The sequence below is a fragment of the Hypomesus nipponensis genome, chromosome 2 (assembly GCF_054491055.1).
Source record: "Hypomesus nipponensis isolate SF chromosome 2, ASM5449105v1, whole genome shotgun sequence".
In the NCBI taxonomy this organism is placed as follows: Eukaryota; Metazoa; Chordata; class Actinopteri; order Osmeriformes; family Osmeridae; genus Hypomesus; species Hypomesus nipponensis.
Genome location: NC_140362.1, coordinates 5,059,837 through 5,076,969, shown reverse-complemented (window position 1 = coordinate 5,076,969; position 17,133 = coordinate 5,059,837). Strand labels below are relative to the sequence as shown.

Below are 17,133 nucleotides of genomic sequence, written 5' to 3'. Positions count from 1 at the left end.
TCATTCCAGCGGGGCTGTGTCATCCTTGCCCCGGGGCCACCACACACACAACCTCCCGCTCCAGCACTCACACAGCACCGGAACACAACACACGGCCCTGGGGAACACAGGCCTCTCAAGACTCGGACGAGGTCGAGAGAGAGAGAGAGAGAGGGGGGATTACCTGAGCAGGTTGGATGACAGGAAGCGAGGGAGGAGGAGGATGGAGGACAGGAAGTGAGGGAGGAGGAGGAAGAGAGGGACACCTGAGCAGGTTGGAGGACAGGAAGTGAGGGAGGAGGAGGATGGAGGAGAGGAAGAGAGGGATCACAGAGGAGGATGGAGAGGAAATGAGGGATCAGGAGAGAGGGGAAGAGAGGAAGAGGGGATCAACAGGATGGAGGAAAGGAAGAGAATAATCTCAATTCAAAGACGTTTGGAGGTGAGTCACAAGAGAAAGAATAAGACACAAGAAAGGCACTCGAGGTCATTGAGGCATAATCTTAACACTCATAACTCATAATCTTCTCATAAAACAAGAGAACAACACCTGGAAAAAGAAGGAGAGGTGTGGCATCAGTCAGGTGTGGTGGATCACAGCCAGCTTTCTCCAGACTACTGTGAGATGACATCACCCTGTACACCTGTGACACTCTCTGCACCACCTGATGTTGTACTTCACTTCTGGCATTTTACACCATGCACAAAGACGGAGTTTACACTGGGCCTCATGGGCTCTCCGGGAAATCCATCATCTATCTTCTGGCATCAAGTCAGCTCCTCATCCCCCAGCATGCGGTGAACACCCCATCCCGGATCCATCCCGCAATCCCAAGCAGCCTCCCAGCATCCCTGGTGCTAGCTCCCTCTTCCCACTAATAAAAGTCAGCCTGTGTCGTAGCCCATTAGGCCTGATTTATTTGATCAGATTCGTATTATTTCCTCAGTCCAAACCCCATGGCTCTCTCCTCCCACCAGTGATTAAAGGCAGTAAATCAGGGCCAGGTCCTGCCTAGTGTTTACTCAGTCAGCCCGGCAGCTGCAAGCTGTTTGAGGCCCTTGTTTCTTGCCGTGTTTACCTCCGTTCCCATGGCGACTGCACCACCGTCTCCCGAGCGTCTGGAACTTGGCCCCGGGCTGTTTTGGTTACATTTGAACGTTTCTTCGCTGCTGTGTCTACCCAGAGCTTGCAGTGACTTCACCCAGAACAGAGCAGAGTGGAGCAGAGCAGCGCAGAAGAGAAAATAGGAGAGCAGAGCAGAGGAAATCAGAATAGTGGACAGCAGAGTAAAGAGAGAACGGAGCGAGAGCCGATTTGAGGAGAAGTGAAGGGAGCGGAGCAGAAGACAGGGGTGGACGGCCGAGTGGAGGTAAAGGAGAGGAGAGGAGAAGGGGAGCAGGGAGGAGGAAAGGATGAGAGCAGAGGAGATGGGGGGGAAAAGAGGAGAGGGGAAAAAAGAGAGGAGAGGATGGACAAGAAGAGAGGAGGAAAGAATAAGAGAAGGGAGAATGCAGCGCTGTTGGAGAAGGTACTGAGAGAGAGAGAGAGAGAGAGAGAGAGAGAGAGAGAGAGAGAGAGAGAGAGAGAGAGAGAGAGAGAGAGAGAGAGAGAGAGAGAGAGAGAGAGAGAGAGAGAGAGAGAGAGAGAGAGAGAGAGAGAGAGAGAGAGAGAGAGAGAGAGAAGGGGAGAAGGGAGGGCGCTAGGGGCAGGCAGGCAGGGGGTGGGGGGAGATGGAGAAGCCAAGAGCATTACATCACTGCTGGAGCAGAGTCAGAAGGGAAGGATATGAGTCAGTGGGTTGGCTGCACCTCCCTCTCTCCTTTGCTCTCTCTCTCACTCTCGCCCTTGTCTTTCCTTTGCTTTCTCTCTCTCGTCTCTCTTTTTTCTCTCTCTCTATCTCTCTCCCTCTCTTTCATTTCTCTTCCCCCCCCCCCCCATCTCCAGTTGGACAGCTGCCAGGGCCCTTGTGTTCAAGTCCCAAGTGCTTGACTTGGAGCTGGGACTCGGAGCCTGGGACTGTAAAGCTAAGTGTATGTGCAGACCAGGGGATTTGTAGCTTAGAGTAAGTAGGGGGTTAGGCTGTAGGCTACGCTTTGCGCCCGCAGCACAGCGATGGAGGCTGTGCCGTACAAGGATGGGCTGTGTTTTAGATCAGGATGGGAGGGTAGAGCCGTGTGAAGGTGGTGACCAGGGAGAAACAGAGGATGAGGGTGGCAGATGAGAGAGAGAGAGAGAGAGAGAGAGAGAGAGAGAGAGAGAGAAAGGCATAGAAGGAGGGAAGGAGGCTTGCAGGGATGTTCTAATGGAGTGGAGGGGAATGAGGGAGGGGTACATAGAAGTGGAGAGTGGGGGGAGGAGAGGAGGGGAGGGCAGGGAAAGAGGGGAAAAAATGGGAGGGGGGTGTATGGAAGGAGTATGGAGGCAATTGGAGGTTTGGTGGAAAGGGAGGAGAGGGGTAGATGGGGGGGAGAGTGGAGGACACTGGGGTCAGGGAGGAGAGGAGAATGGAGCAGAGAAGAGTGGAGGGCAGTGGGATTGGAGGGAGGCAGAGGGGAGTAGAGGAGGGTGGTGGCTTGGGGGGGTGGAGGAGACTGAGAGAAGAGGAGGGAGGGAGGGAAGGGAGTGGGTCTGTGAGCCACTCAGTAATGTGAGAGTGCCGGGTCAGGACTGCGGATCGTCTACCTGCTCTCCCTCGAGGCTGGCAGAACCAGCTATTATCAATCCCCTCAGTGGGGCCGCAGCCTGTCATTATTCACACACACACACGCATGCGTGCACACGCACACACACACACACACACAAGTACGCACACACATACACGCGCAGACAGACACCCGCACGCACGCACAATCACTCACACACATACACCTACACAAATATAGGCTCACAGAAATTCTGTGACTTGACTCATAGACGCACCCAGACTGCCTGTCAGACATGTCAACAAACAGGCGGTAGGAAAAAAACAGGTACCTTTTCCAGTTAGGTTAGCACAGGGTGAGCTGAAGACCCTTTTAGACACATACATACACACAGACCCGGCCCCCTCCACGAACAGACACACGCAACTGCTCAATACTGCTAATGCATACAGTATGTGTTCACGTGCCCAGCACCCACACTTCACCACATGCTCACACACACTGGACCCTGTCACAGCCATGCACAATGCCCACAGTCACAGACACACAGGCTCGCTGGTTAGTGCCAGCCTGCCTTACAGCCTGCCTGCTTTTCCTGACTGCCTGCCTCCATTGAACATGAACATGTCTCCATCTATCACGCCAGCATGCTGGGAGCTGGAGTCAAACTGCAGGAGAAGGCCTGTCAGGGAGATGGAGATGGTTTCTCTCCTGTTGGCCGTGCAGGTCAGCTGGTGTTTCCAGTGAGGTCTGGAGTAGTGCAGAGTGGTATTCCCCTGTGGCAGACACTGAGCCGTGTGTGCCCTGGTCTTGCAGGTGAGCAGGCAGGCAGGCAGGCAGGCAGGCAGATTATAGTATATAATCCTATTTTGTTTTGAATAATATAGTTTAATCTAGTTTTTTGGGGTTATAGCCATATTTATTTGCTTAGAATTGTATTATTGTCTATTTTGCTCTGACTGCCTATTAGCCTAAGTGTGCCTTCCCAAGAGCCACACTCAAAGTGAACCAGGGAAGTTTGGTTGGCTAATTAGAGGTAGGGCGCACCTGATCGTGAATGTCCATATGAAATGGAAATGTTTTGGGCTGCAAGGTAGTGCCATGAGATTCTGGCTCTATGATGTACGAAAAGAAAGCTGAAAAGAAAAAGGCAGTAAAGAAAAAAACTCCTGAGAATTTTTCGCACTTGCAGGCAGGCAACCCAGAGCAGAGCATGGCAGGCAGACAGCAGGGGAACCTGCATCTCTTCAAAAGAGCCTTTCTTCTCAGTGGATCCAGAGCTGGGCCTGGGACCAATGCCCTGGGTCCCCACCCCAACAGCCCTGGCCAGGCCAGTGACCACACAGCCCCCTTGGCTCCAGTCAGAGCAGAGCTGGAGTAGATTATAGCCTCTGACAGCACACCAATCCTGGGTGGGTGTCTTTCAGGAGGACCTGGGCCCTGATAACCCAGGCTCCCTGGGAAGGAGCACACAGCCACAGCCTGTTCGTAGGACTTGGAGCCCTTGGCCATGGTGTGTGTCACTTGGATAAGGTCAAATGTAAATGTCCAAAATATCACCGGTTTCATTTGCGCTGACTTGGCTTAGCGTTAGGAAAAGAGGCTTGCTTTGTTACACTGTGTTGCCTGTATTGATTAGTGTACCCCTTTTTTTCACCCTGCCCTGGCATCCTGCTATTCAGAGCAGAGCAGAGTCAGAGAGGGCCTGTTAGACCTGTGTGCTGTACAGCCACGCTGAATGCGTTGCATGATGTTAACCTGGTTGTACTTACACAGCTTTCCCCTCCATGTGGAAATGTTTGCCTTCAGCTGCGCTCACTGCCCATGTCACACGTGCCGTTGAATGAGCATGATTGTGATAAATTGGAACGCCGGACAGAAATGACACCGAGTCAGTGAAGGTAATGGCCCGGGGTGTTTGTCTCCATCGCGACTCTGTGTGCAGTCGTCGAGAAAAAAAAAGAAGGAAAAAAACAGAGTCTGGGGGCGTAAATGCACACATTTAGCTCTGGGAAAATACAGGTGTTTGTTCAGGTGGGGGGGGGGGGGTATGTTCAGCTACACCCTCACCCCACCCCACCCCCCCCCAGCTGTCTCCCGTTCCTCTCCTCTCGGCTAAATCACAGCTGTGATGTGACCCTTTGATTACAGTGACCCCTCTGAGGCCCTTCTGTTCCAGACGCTGCTGGTTGGTATTAGTGGGTACACGGATCCATGGGTCCGTTCTGAGCGATGAGCAGCAGAACGGATCTGGTGATCATGATCAGGAAGTCGTAGGACAGAACTCGCTGTGGCTCACTGGGGCCTGACAGGCCAATGTGTGTGTGTGTCTCTGTGTGTATGTGCATATCATTATGTGTGTATTTACGTGTGTCTGTGTGTGTACAGTTTAAGCACAGGCAGCTGGGACTCTGTGTTCCTACATAAGGGGAATTGGGTGGCAGTTGTATAAATGATGTCAGTCAGGCCTGATGGAGTGGTCGGGGTGAAAGCAGAGCTGTAGACCTGAGCCAGGTCTACTGAAACAGGACTGGATCTGCTCCTACAACGACCGCAGAGCCCAGTCCTAATCCCAGCCCATCATTTATTGATGTGGGTACCAGTGTGGATTGGCCTGTCAATCCGCACACTGGCTTAGTGGCAAAGGCGAGACTTTCCCAAGGTTTTCTTCACCAGAGCGCTTTCTAAAAACATCTCACTTCACAATTGTGGCTTGAGCTCCGGAAATACGATTGACATGAAGCAGACTGAATCTCATTGTTTATGAAAACAGCTGTTTGCCCGATGTGTCCTGCTCAACCTTTAGTTAGATTTTGGTCAAGTTTTGTTAGTCCTGCTATGACTTTCTAAGGACAGAGTGGAGATGGAGAGATGGACCATGAACTCAAGTGATGTATAGTGAGGGATGGCACTGCACAATGGACACCCATGGTTGAGCTGTTGAGCTGAAGAACTCTGCACTGTTACAAAGACCTGCTTGATAAAGTGTGTGTGTGTGGGTGTGTGTGTTTCTTACTGAGAACTCATGGTATGAATAGGGTTCATGCTGCTAAAGAATGTCAATTATCAGAAACAGTAAAGTGTGTGTGTGTATGTGTGTTAAATATACCGTACAGAGCATGTGTGTTATGACTAGAGCCCCACCGATAAAGGATTTTTAAGGCCAAAATTGTTACAAATATTTGGTGATTTAAAAATATGATATTCCGATATATCGTCCGATATAAAAACATATTTTAAAAATCCAGAAACGCGTAACAAAACAAACTGATTTCCTTAAAATGTGTAATTTGTAGTTTACATTTAGTCATTTTTAGCAGATGTTCTTATCCAGAGCAACTTACAGTAAGTACAGGGACATTCCCCTAGGCAAGTAGGGTGAAGTGCCTTGACCAAGGACACAACGTAATTTGACACGGTCGGGAATTGAACCTGCAACCTTCTGATTAAGCTCGATTCCCTAACCGCTCAGCCATCTAACTCCTGTTATTATTTCCTCACTAAAATAAAAAGATGACGCAGTTTAAAAATAAACTTGTTTGTTTTATTGTCACAACAGAACAGAGGAACATCAAAATATATTAAAGTTCTGATAAATAAAATGTATAAAAATACTAACTTAAGATATGTAACTTAAAGTACGTTGAACAAACAAAAACACAATAATAATATTATATAAAAAAAATAACTTTAATATTAATTTATCGCCCATTACAAAAGCCGATAGATTGGAACATGCCTAATATCGGCTGATAAAATTGGTCGGGCTCTAGTTATGACTGCATACTAGTGCAGTGCCTGTGGTATACATTTCAGACTATGACTAGTTGCTAGTTCTTCTAGTCAGACATAATGTGCTTTCTCTTGTACATTTTCCATTTCCAATCAAATTATATATTACTAATAATAAATTAGCTGCATAAGCTTGTCAATTAGACAATACTTTAGTTAACTGGTTGTACAACCATGTTGTACAAGTCGTAGCTAGCTAGCTAATGTTAGCTGCTGAAAGCCAGACTATAGCTAGATAGCTCGTGCCATGGGATGATGGATAGAGAGCTAACCCACACTTTAAGCCTCTCATGCTGGCTTCCTCACATGACAGGAACCGATCCTTGACTCTTTGCCCCCCACGTTGCTCTCATTTCATGGCAATGTGAGAAATAGAAATGTCAGTGAGCTGTGATACAACTGGCAAATGTTAACTTCTTACAGCGGACAATTCTTGAGATTATCAAGACACAGACAGACACACAGATTCCCCTAGATTTATTGTCAGATTTTCATTCTGAGTCATTGCAGTGTCAGAATAGCTGCCTCTTGCAAATGTGTCTGTGACATGAAACCAACCAGAGTACTCTGTGTGTCTGTGTGTCTAGGCCTGTCCCTGGCTCGCTGTCCTCACTACTGCACCTACGGAACAGACAGAGGCAGCCACTGCCAGCGTCTATGCCTGGCACCCTGCCAGACCCCACCATGCCAGGCTCCTCAGCTGTACTGATGCCCGTGAGTACACAAAGACACACTCAGGCACGCGCAAACACACACACACACACACACAGATACGCATACACTCACTCACACCCACACAGGCACACATAGACACACACGTACACAGGCATGCATATACACATACGTACACAGGCATGCACACACACACAGACACATAGGCTTTCACTCTCACACACACACACACACACACACACACACACACACACACACACACACACAGACACACAGACACACACGCACACACAAACATGCATACTCTCAGACATGCACACATACACACCCAGACAAGCTCATACAAACACACATATGCTTGCACACAAAAACACAACATCCAATCACACACATGCACCCGCGCTTAAAGATGCTGTAAGGGGAATTGAAAATGAGTTTCAAGTTCATCACACCACAGAAGAATGCGTTGTTTACTACCCATCCAAATTCGAATGAAAAAAAAACACAAACAAGTATGTTAAATTAGGCTTTGAAATCGTGAGAAAATCAGGAGTCTTCTCTGCTTGAGACTGGGGGGGCGTGTCGCCTGAAGGAGCTGAAGCCCCGCCCCCCGAATTTATTGAATTTAGCAACAACAGCAACACTAGCTAAATCAATTGCAGATATCAGAACAGACCTGCATTCTTTGAGTGTTTTATGTGGTAATTAGTTGTCTTAGCATTGTAGCAGCGTGCAACCAGAGTAACGGAGTAACAAAATGCAACCGTCTTTGATCTGACATAGATAGGTGGCTGTGACGTAGATGGGTTGGGTTTTTGCCCCGCCTTTACAAAACCTGAGCTGAAAACGGGCGGGAAACTGTTCAAAGGTCTAACTCCACATTTCAGTGTAACAACGTTTTCGCGCTTTGCACATGCGTTCAGGAACGCATTTTACACGTATATAATGTACTGAGAAGCAAACCATGGAATTTGCTTTACAACATTTCAGTTTGAAGCTGTAAATGTGCATGCAAGCACACCTACCCATTTACACACAGACACACAAACACACCTTGTTCTCCGGTGCATGTATCATCTTTGTCTCATCTTTATTGTCTCTACTTAATTTAAGACTCCTCAGTGAAGACTTTATTGTCACAAAGCCAATATGATTTAGAAGGAATTGTGGTGGGAGGCAGGGAATGATAACAAGCATGAGAAAGTTCCCCCTATCAGAATTCTAATGATACAACATATGTTCTCATTGTAACACAAGACAAGCCATGTTTATGCTAAGGAAAAAAAGTCCCATGTTTATTAAATTAAGAGCTAAGCGATTTGGGAGAAGATTGACGGGTCAGGAAAGGGGTGCAGGTTTGGGTGATATTTTGACACAAAACACACTTAGTGCAATTAAGGCGGTGTGTAGCCTTCCTGGCCTGGCTCTCAGTAGACAGGGGCCTTGTGGAGGGAGGAGGGGGGGGGGGCCTGGTCCCCATGGAGACCAACAGACTGGGGCCTGGAGAGAGCTAGGAGGCCAACTCATACTCACACGCACACACACACACCAAATCCATGCACTACAAAAAAAAAACACATTTCACATTTCACACACGCACACACACACACACACACACACATATACTAGAGAAAGCTGGAAGACCCCAGCACCTGACTCAACCTGCACCCCCCCTCCCCACACACACACACACATACACACACACACAACTCAGTTAACACCTTTACCCTGACATATCCAGTGTGGCCCAACTCCAAGTCTGGCCAGTTCCTCAGAATGCAGAACCAACCACACACTGATCAAGATCATTGTGGTTTCTCACGTTCCCACTCCCAGTCACATTCTCACCCGCTTGGCTTAAAGAAGAAGGTTATATGTGTCCACATTTATTATAAGAAACTCACACCCTTGGTTAACATAGCTTCCTGTGCTCAACCCCTCAGCTTCCTGTTTTTGGGGCAAGCTAGCTCTTAGGATGCTGTGCAGAGCTGTGCAATGGGCAGGTCCCAGGGTCAAATCAGTATCCTACTTGAATTGAGTTGCATCTTGTCGGACAGATCATTCTCTTGGTTAATAACAGATTGGAATGGTAATAAAATGATGTATGCATGGTCTTCAACCCCATTTAAGGCTGTGTTCTTGTCAGCATGTGTATGTGGGGGTCTGTGTGTGTGTGTGTGTGTGTGTGTGTGTGCATACGTGCCTGTGTTTGGGTGGGTGTGTGGTGTGCATTCCTGAGTGTGTGTGCATTCCTGAGTGTGGCTGTTTTTGAGCATGTGTGTGCATGCACGTGCGTGCATTTTCGAGTGTGCGCGCGCGTACTTGTGTGTGTGTGCGCGTGTGTGCGCGTGTGTGCTGCAGCGGTGGTGTGTGACGGTGTGTTGCTGTGCTCCTCAGATGGAGAGGCAGATGTCCATGGGCTCCAGTATGATGAGCATGCAGGGTCCAGCCCACAGCACATCCTGCTCGTCCACGCACGTGCCCTCCATGCACTCAGAGGCCAAACTGGTGAGTCCTCACACACACACACACACACACACACACACACACACACACACACACACACACACACACACACACACACACACACACACACAAGCTGACAGGCCTGCCAACCTTTACAGTTGTGCACACATGCACGCACACACACCTCCCCTTCCACACACACACACACACACCTCCCCTTCCACACACACACACACACACACACACACTAAATATGTTCCAGCTTTCTTTTCCACTGGCCTGTGCTCTTTAAGTCTGTGAGGATTTCATCATTTGGTGTGGAATCAAAGCTGGGCCTCGACCTGCCAGAGCAATGCTGCAGTCTCTGGCTGGAAGAAAGAGCCCTTTATGTGCCTGGGCTGCCCACCGACTGCCTGATGTGTATCTTAATGTACAGAACATGGTCTGTAGGTCCTGCAACTTGTTAGCACTAGTTTAACACAGAGGGGGGGGGGGGGGGGATCAAATGACCTCATCCTTCACAAAGTTGGTCGGTAGTTATAGCTGGCAGGGAGAAGGAGAGAGGGCTGAGAGAAGAGAAAGGAAAAGAGGAGAGAGTGATGACAGACAAGCCAGAGAGAGAGAGAGAGAGAGAGGGAGAGAGGGAGAGAGAGAGAGAGAGAGAGAGAGGGAGAGAGGGAGAGGGAGAGAGGGAGAGAGGGAGAGAGGGAGAGAGGGAGAGAGAGAGAGAGAGAGAGAGAGAGAGAGAGAGAGAGAGAGAGAGAGAGAGAGGGAGAGAGAGAGGGAGAGAGAGAGGGAGAGAGAGGGAGAGAGAGAGGGAGAGAGAGAGGGAGAGAGAGAGGGAGAGAGAGAGAGAGAGAGGGGGAGAGGGAGAGGGAGAGGGAGAAACGGGGTGTTGAGAGACATCCCCACAGCTTGATTGGTTGTAATCCTGCTACTAACAGATAGGCTAAGAGATAACATCCTGATGATATGATAGTCAGGTGGGATACTTGTTTACATGAAATATGATCTGTCTTTGTCATGCATGCTCTTTGAGCCGACACGGCTGTGCAGATTTCAACTGTCACAACTTTGTGTTCGAGAATGACAAAGACCAAAATACGGTTCTGCTCCTAAAATGTTTGCTGCGGTGCCCGCCGCTTGCTTGGGCCGTTGCAGAGAACAGAGAGAGAGAGGGAGAGACAGAGGGGAAGGGGGGAAGAGAGCGAGAGGAGAGGGGGAGGGAGGGAGATAGCAGAGGTCATTACAAGAGTGATTGCGCTGATAGAGGAGAGCGGCTGCATTCTCGGGGCTCTTAAGTCTCCCCCTCTTCCTCTCACTCTCTCAAGATTGATCGTCTTTGTGGTCTTTTGGATCTCTTCTGCGGTTCCTATGGCAACACGCCTCAGTAACACAATATTAGTGTACAGGGCTTATCTCTCGGCTGGCTGTCATCCAGACACATCTTGCTCTTTTTTTCTCTCCTCCTATCAGGATAATTGAATTGTAAATGCACTGTTAGGGCTCCAGTAAACATATGCAGTCTGTGAAGGGCAGTAAAGCCAGTGACCAGACATGGCTGCTCAGTGCAGCGTTCGTAATGCGCCGCGCGAATGCAAATCAATTAAGATCGTGCTCCTCGATAACCTGAACGCTCCGATGGAATTCCCAGATTGTGGAACAGAAAGTGAGAGCCTAATTGTGTTATCAGGCAGCGATCTCCAGCGTGGTTTTCATAAGCGCGGACGGGGGTCTCTAATGTCTGTAATATCCGCGCCCGGGTCGGGTCGATAAATACGGCCGCGCTATCGGGTGACCGGACCCTGATCAGGCCCATGTGTCCCCTGCGACGCGCTCGATCCGGCTCTAATCGCATTAGCCAGACCATGTTGACTTTCCGCCAATGGGAAATCTCCCCACCGTAACCCCACACCCAGCGAGGCACGGATCCGAACGGGCCCTCTTTTTTCAACGTTGACATTACAGGGGAGGGGGGGGGGGGGGTTGGGACTTTGACAGACATGGGGGGAATGGATAGAGATAGAGAGAAGGAGTTGAGACAGTGAGGGCTGAGAGCGTTTTCACTTCCAAACGATATTGATAACGAGAGCAATACCGCACACCGAGTGACAGAGTGAGAGAGAGAGAGTGGCAGGCAGCAAGAGAGAGAGAGAGAGAGCCTGTGTGTGTGTTTCTTCAGGCCCTGATTTCCTGTGCCTGTGTGTGTGTGTGTGTGTGTGTGCATGTGTCTGTGTGTGTGTGTGTGTTAATGCTGTGGTAACTGGAGGCCCCCCTCGCTCAGCAGACTTAACCCTCTCCTGCACAGAGGGAGTATGCAGAAGGACTCGGCCCCGGGGCTAATGAAGGCTAATTGATTTTGCGGTGGGCCTGAGCTGCCGGGAGGCCTGTCTCTGGTGTAAATAGTTAATGAGCTGGGGGCCGCTGGGGGCCCCTTGGGGACTCATATCACAGCATCTCTCACCGGGCCCTGTGTTTGTGCTCTCCCGGCCCCCTTATCTCCTCTACCTCTCTCTCTCTCTCTTTTATCCCCTCCACTCGTTTAGTGCCGTTGTGGGTTTGCGTAGCCCAGCGATGGCGTCATAACTGGCTCGAACGGCACGTGTCTTTCTGGTGTTTGCTGTCGGAGTCTTTTGAGAAGTTCTGGTTGAGGTGGTTTTCACGTGTTCGGGTCAGGGTGCCTCGCGCGACATGGCGAGGGGTGTGGTCGCGCTGCGCCGTGTCTTGGGAACAGAGCGCTGTGTGTTGTGCCTTCGGGATGACGGGATAGTTGACTCTTGCACCGCAGAGGAAACGCAGCGGCGAGGAGGCCAAGTCCCACACAGCATGACATCATCACTGCGAGCCAGCGCTCCTCAGACCCCAGCCAGCTCCAAGCCTGCGTCATCGTCCTAGCATGGTGCCACATGCTTGTACACACACACACACACACACACGCAAACACACATTCACTCAGCCAAGCATACACACCAACACACAGATAGAGACATACACCCACACACGTACGTACACACACACAGACATGCACGCACTCACACAAATATAAATACAAACACATACACTTTCTAATTGTTTTATTTGCACAACAAAAGACTTTCACTTCTCCTTGATGCAGGAAGGAAAGCCCAAACGAAACTCTTTTTTATCAAAAAATGTGTCTTGTTGTTCCAACTATGAAACATAAGTCGGAAACGTGAGCAGGTTACATTTCAAAGCGGTGTTGGCTGCCACAGAGACAAATCTCCAGATTTTGTAATGCTCTTATCTTGCTGTTTCCCTGGCTTCGACTGCAGTCAGAAAGGGACCAGTTTGGTGAGCCGTTGTACGAAAATGTGCTATTTATTATCTCCGTAATTATCTTTTGTTTACATTGTTACTAAGGACAATAAATGTGTCACTAAGCATCAGGCTAGGTGCTGAGTTTTTCATGAGGTAAACAATGCTATATGTTCCTAGACCGCTGCTCTGCTGGCTGTGGAGCTGGCGCAGCATGGGATGGTGACATAATTCTTGGCATGCTCTAAATGTACTCCTTTTTACTGGAGTTGGGGTGGGGGGGAACCGGAGCGCCTCTTAAAGAAACATTTCATAATACGCAGAGACCCGCCGTCAAAATCAAAGAATGCAGCTTGAGTTCTGTCTTTTTTTCTTTTTTTTTTCTCAGCATGAGTTTTAGTGTTACGATGTTATCCTTTTCCATTTCAAAATTCGGATGGAATGGATCCAGCATTAAAATAAATATGTTTTCCTGAAACTCTGCTTTGAAAATATCGATGTCATGTTATCTTAATCATGTTAGTGAGACATGCCAACTCCTAAACCGACGCTAACAGTTAAAAAGCAACCAGAGCAGATGTCAACTACCACTGCTTAGTGTGAAGTCATTTATACAGTAAGGAAGCACTCCATTAAAACAGTTAACCCCTGCTACGTGTTACATTTATCTTCTTCCCCTCAACTAGATGAGCACCTCTGGCTCAACATGGCATTGCTAGGAGGAGCAGCTCACAATATGGCCCGAGCTCCAGGTTTTAGAAGCAACATCTGCATGAATGGTGGCATTGTCAGAGGATGATGTCATAGCGGGGAGACGGTGAACTAAGAGCACAGCTGAATCCGCGGGCTGCAACACTGCTCCGCGGAGAGCCGACGCGCGGGGTCAAAGCGCCCGTGAACGCATGCGTGTCGGGCGTGTGCCCGTGTGTGTGTGCGCGTCGAGGATGCACGTGTGTGTCAGTGAGAGCAGGAGAGGGTTAAACTGGGGACAAGAGGATGCAGAAATAAGGATCCTTTTGCAAAGGGGAGGGTCCATGTGTCTGTGTCTTGCCAAAAGCAGCTCTTCCAGGTGGTTCACATTATCCCCCCAAGGCTGGAAGGTGTGTGGATTTTATAGTATGGTACAGTCCAGGAAGTAGGGTCTAGAGGATAGTAGAGTATAGTGAGGGGTGAACGAGCTCTCGGGGTGTGTCTGCTAGCTTATCTGTGGTGGGTTTGGGCGTGGGGGAGCTCTTCCCGGGCACCTCAACAGTGGTGCCAAAGGCGGGGGCTTAGACAGAAGCTCTGTCTGTCTGTCTGTCTGTCTGTCTGACAGCACCACTTTGACTCCCTGTGACTCATCTCCACCTCCTCTATCGCCGGGTGCTTCACCTAAATTCTTGACTCAGAGCTTTTGGTGCACGGTAGCTGTGAGGCCTATCTTCGCAGCATTCTGTTTCATCCACAGTGTGGGGATTTTCAGAGGTCCTTGTCTGAAGGGTGTGAGCATTGTGCCGGATGTGACCAAAGAGGACGTCTTTGTAAAGAACAGGAGGTGGTGTAGGGACGGACCACGACTTTCGATGTGTCGGAACATGGTGAGACGGATGTGAGTCGATTGAATTGAAACCGTCCCACGTTTTACAAGTTTATTTGTCTCAAAGATGGGTGGGACCTCTGTGTGTGTGAGAGAGAGCGGGTGGGGATATGGACAGGAGAGGGCAGTGAGGGTGGCGGGCCGGCGGGCGGGCGGGCTTGGAGCAGAGGGTCCCGGCTGTTTGTCTTTGGGTGACTGCGTGTTGTTTTAGCTGGGCTGGTGGGAGGCGTGTGTGTGAAGGCCATTTGGGCACGGTTCAGGGCCTGTGAATGGGGCCAAGCTTGGGTAAACCAGCCTCGCCTCACCAGAGAGGAGCCAGACTGGACTGGCCAGACCCCGCCAGCCCCCACAGAGCCCCCCCTTGCCTGATGGACTGGGCCACCGACTGCAAGCGGTGGGTGTGTTGGTGTGTGTGTGTGTGTGTGTGGGTGGGTGTCAAATACTATAGCTGGAACTTAGTTATTGGATGAATGGTTGATACACTGAGGATGACACTCTTTTGATTATCTCCGTATACACGTACTAACCACCAGACTGAGTGTGGATTTCTCAGGATTATAAGATCATAGCTCCTTGTCAGTGCAGAGGTATTGTTCCATGTTTGTCTGGACTCCTCTCCTCGTTAGTTACCATCTACTAGTTCCAATTTGAAAAGAAATATGTCGACAAAACATGACACATGAATACATTTGGCAAGACAAACACATTGAGATTTTTTCCTGTTATCCTTACTGTCATCATTACTGGTTGCAATTTACCCACAGGAAAAACACAGACTCTGTTGACCTTTCTGTTGTTCCAGCCATTTATCAAAGTCAGATGAAAGTGAACCTTTAGTGGAACTCCTTCCAGGAGATCCATCCTGCTGTCTGAGGGACTCTGGGTTTGATGCATGACTATCAGCTAGTTTGTGGGTTGGGGGGGGGAGGTAACTTCTGATACACTCTGCTATGATTTTCCTGCTTGGGTAACAGGGGAAACCATTTCTTTCTTTCCTTCTTTCTCCCTGTCTTTTTTCTGGCTCGGGGTTAGTTATTTCTCTCCCTCTCTCTCTCTCTATGACTCTCTCTCCCTCTCCCCCACACTCTCTCCTTATCTCTCCCCCTCTCTCTCTACCTCCTCAGTCATGCTGATAGCGATGGTGCTGTGGTGATAACCGTGCATGTTGCTCCGGAGTCGGAGTCTTTACCAGGGGAAACCGTGTGCGGATATCCAGTGTGGAGTCAGAGGCCCGTCCATTAGCCTGACAGGGAGGAGGGCCTCGGCCAAGAGCATGAGCGCACGTTTGGAGCGCTCCCCTGTGTGGGCGTGTCGCTCGGCGCCCACGCCGCCTCGTCTCCGAGCAGCACCAGCAGGGCGTCAGGACCCGGCAGAACCGGCCCGCCTTTTTTAACGTCTGTTAGGAACCCCAGGGAGGCCCAGCCCCCGGGCCCCAGAACGAGAGCCGCTGAGCGAGGGAGAGTCTCCTCGACGGAGACGTTGCAGTGCTGCACTCCCATCAGGCCGTCTGGCTCTGCGGTCCCCGAGGAAATCAGTTTAACAGTCCCCAGCTCTTGGCTAGGGCGGGGGGTGGGGGCGGGGTGGGGGCGGGGGGGGGGGGGGGGGGGGGGGGAGAGGAAGAGATGGAGGAGAGCAAGGGAGGCAGGGGCGGAGTAATGGGGGGGATTGGAAAGGGGGGGGGGGTGGGGTTCTGCCTCTCAGGGAGAGAGGGAAATCTAATAAACTGATCTAATGAGGGGGTTGGGGGAAGTGGGGGGGGGGGGGTGTGGAGAGGGTACATCGGGCAGGCATTGGTGGGTAGTGCCGGTGGAGGACACAGAGGGGGGGATTAGAGGACTCTTAGCGTTTGGCACAGCCCAGTGCAACTCCCCGCCCCTCTCCCGCAGATGGTGAACCCATGCCGGGTTTAGGAGCCGGAGTAAACGTTGGGTGTGGGTAGGGGGGTGGTTGAGGGGTGGAGGGAGCTGGGCCCCACAAAGACCATTGCCAGGAAAGTTACAGCGTTGATTTACGACGCAATTAGAAACACCGTGTGCACGCGAGGCACCGCACGCGGCAAACGGAGCACGCAGCGCGCCCCGCGCTCAGCGCTGAGACATCTCCGCTCGCGCGTCCGTAAAGGAAGAGGTGTCTCTCCGTAAAAAAATAAACCGACGGTCACATCGTAGCACTTTGGCGCTGACTTCCCAGACCTGGCTGAGCCTCTTTCCGTTGCTCGGGAGGCGCCAAAGATGCCTCCGGCCCCCTGATCGCCCGCTGCTCCACTTTTAAGGGGAATAAAAGTGCTCACCCTGACCTCATCGGGCTTGATTTACCCGTCCTGACGCGGGCGTGGCCTCCTCCTTTTGTACCTGCTCCTCGCCCTCTCATTCTCCCAGCGCCATTAATAGATATGAAGTCATCTGTCCGGGAGAAACCCGAGCGTGAGCTGGGGATGAGCCCGGGGCACTCACAGGAACATCACTCAAAGGGACCCGGCGTCAGAGAGGAAACCCACATTCATAAATATCGTTAATGGCCGATCAACCTGGCGGCTCGGAATCGGCCCGGATGGGCCGCGCGGGGAGAGGGAGGGGCCAGGGGTCAGGGGTCCGATGGATCCCCTCTCTTCTGAGGCGAAAGGAGACGGAATCGGGGCTGGCGTTTCCGAGGCGTTTTATTATCTATGGGGATCGATAGGCATTGTTAGCACTTGTCTTGTCTGGGACTGCGTATGGCTGGGGTGAGGA

General features: G+C 50.6%; 1 protein-coding gene across 1 annotated transcript in view; it reads left to right on the top strand.

Annotated features, from left to right (window-relative positions):
• The window catches only part of creb5b (cAMP responsive element binding protein 5b), a 42,363-nt gene that overhangs the window by 12,974 nt on the left and 12,256 nt on the right, over positions 1-17,133 (top strand). The window contains exons 5-6 of the mRNA XM_084703153.1: positions 7,002-7,128; positions 9,484-9,594. Of these exons, the coding sequence (XP_084559279.1) occupies positions 7,002-7,128; positions 9,484-9,594 (238 nt within the window). The remainder of the gene's footprint in view (positions 1-7,001; positions 7,129-9,483; positions 9,595-17,133) is intronic.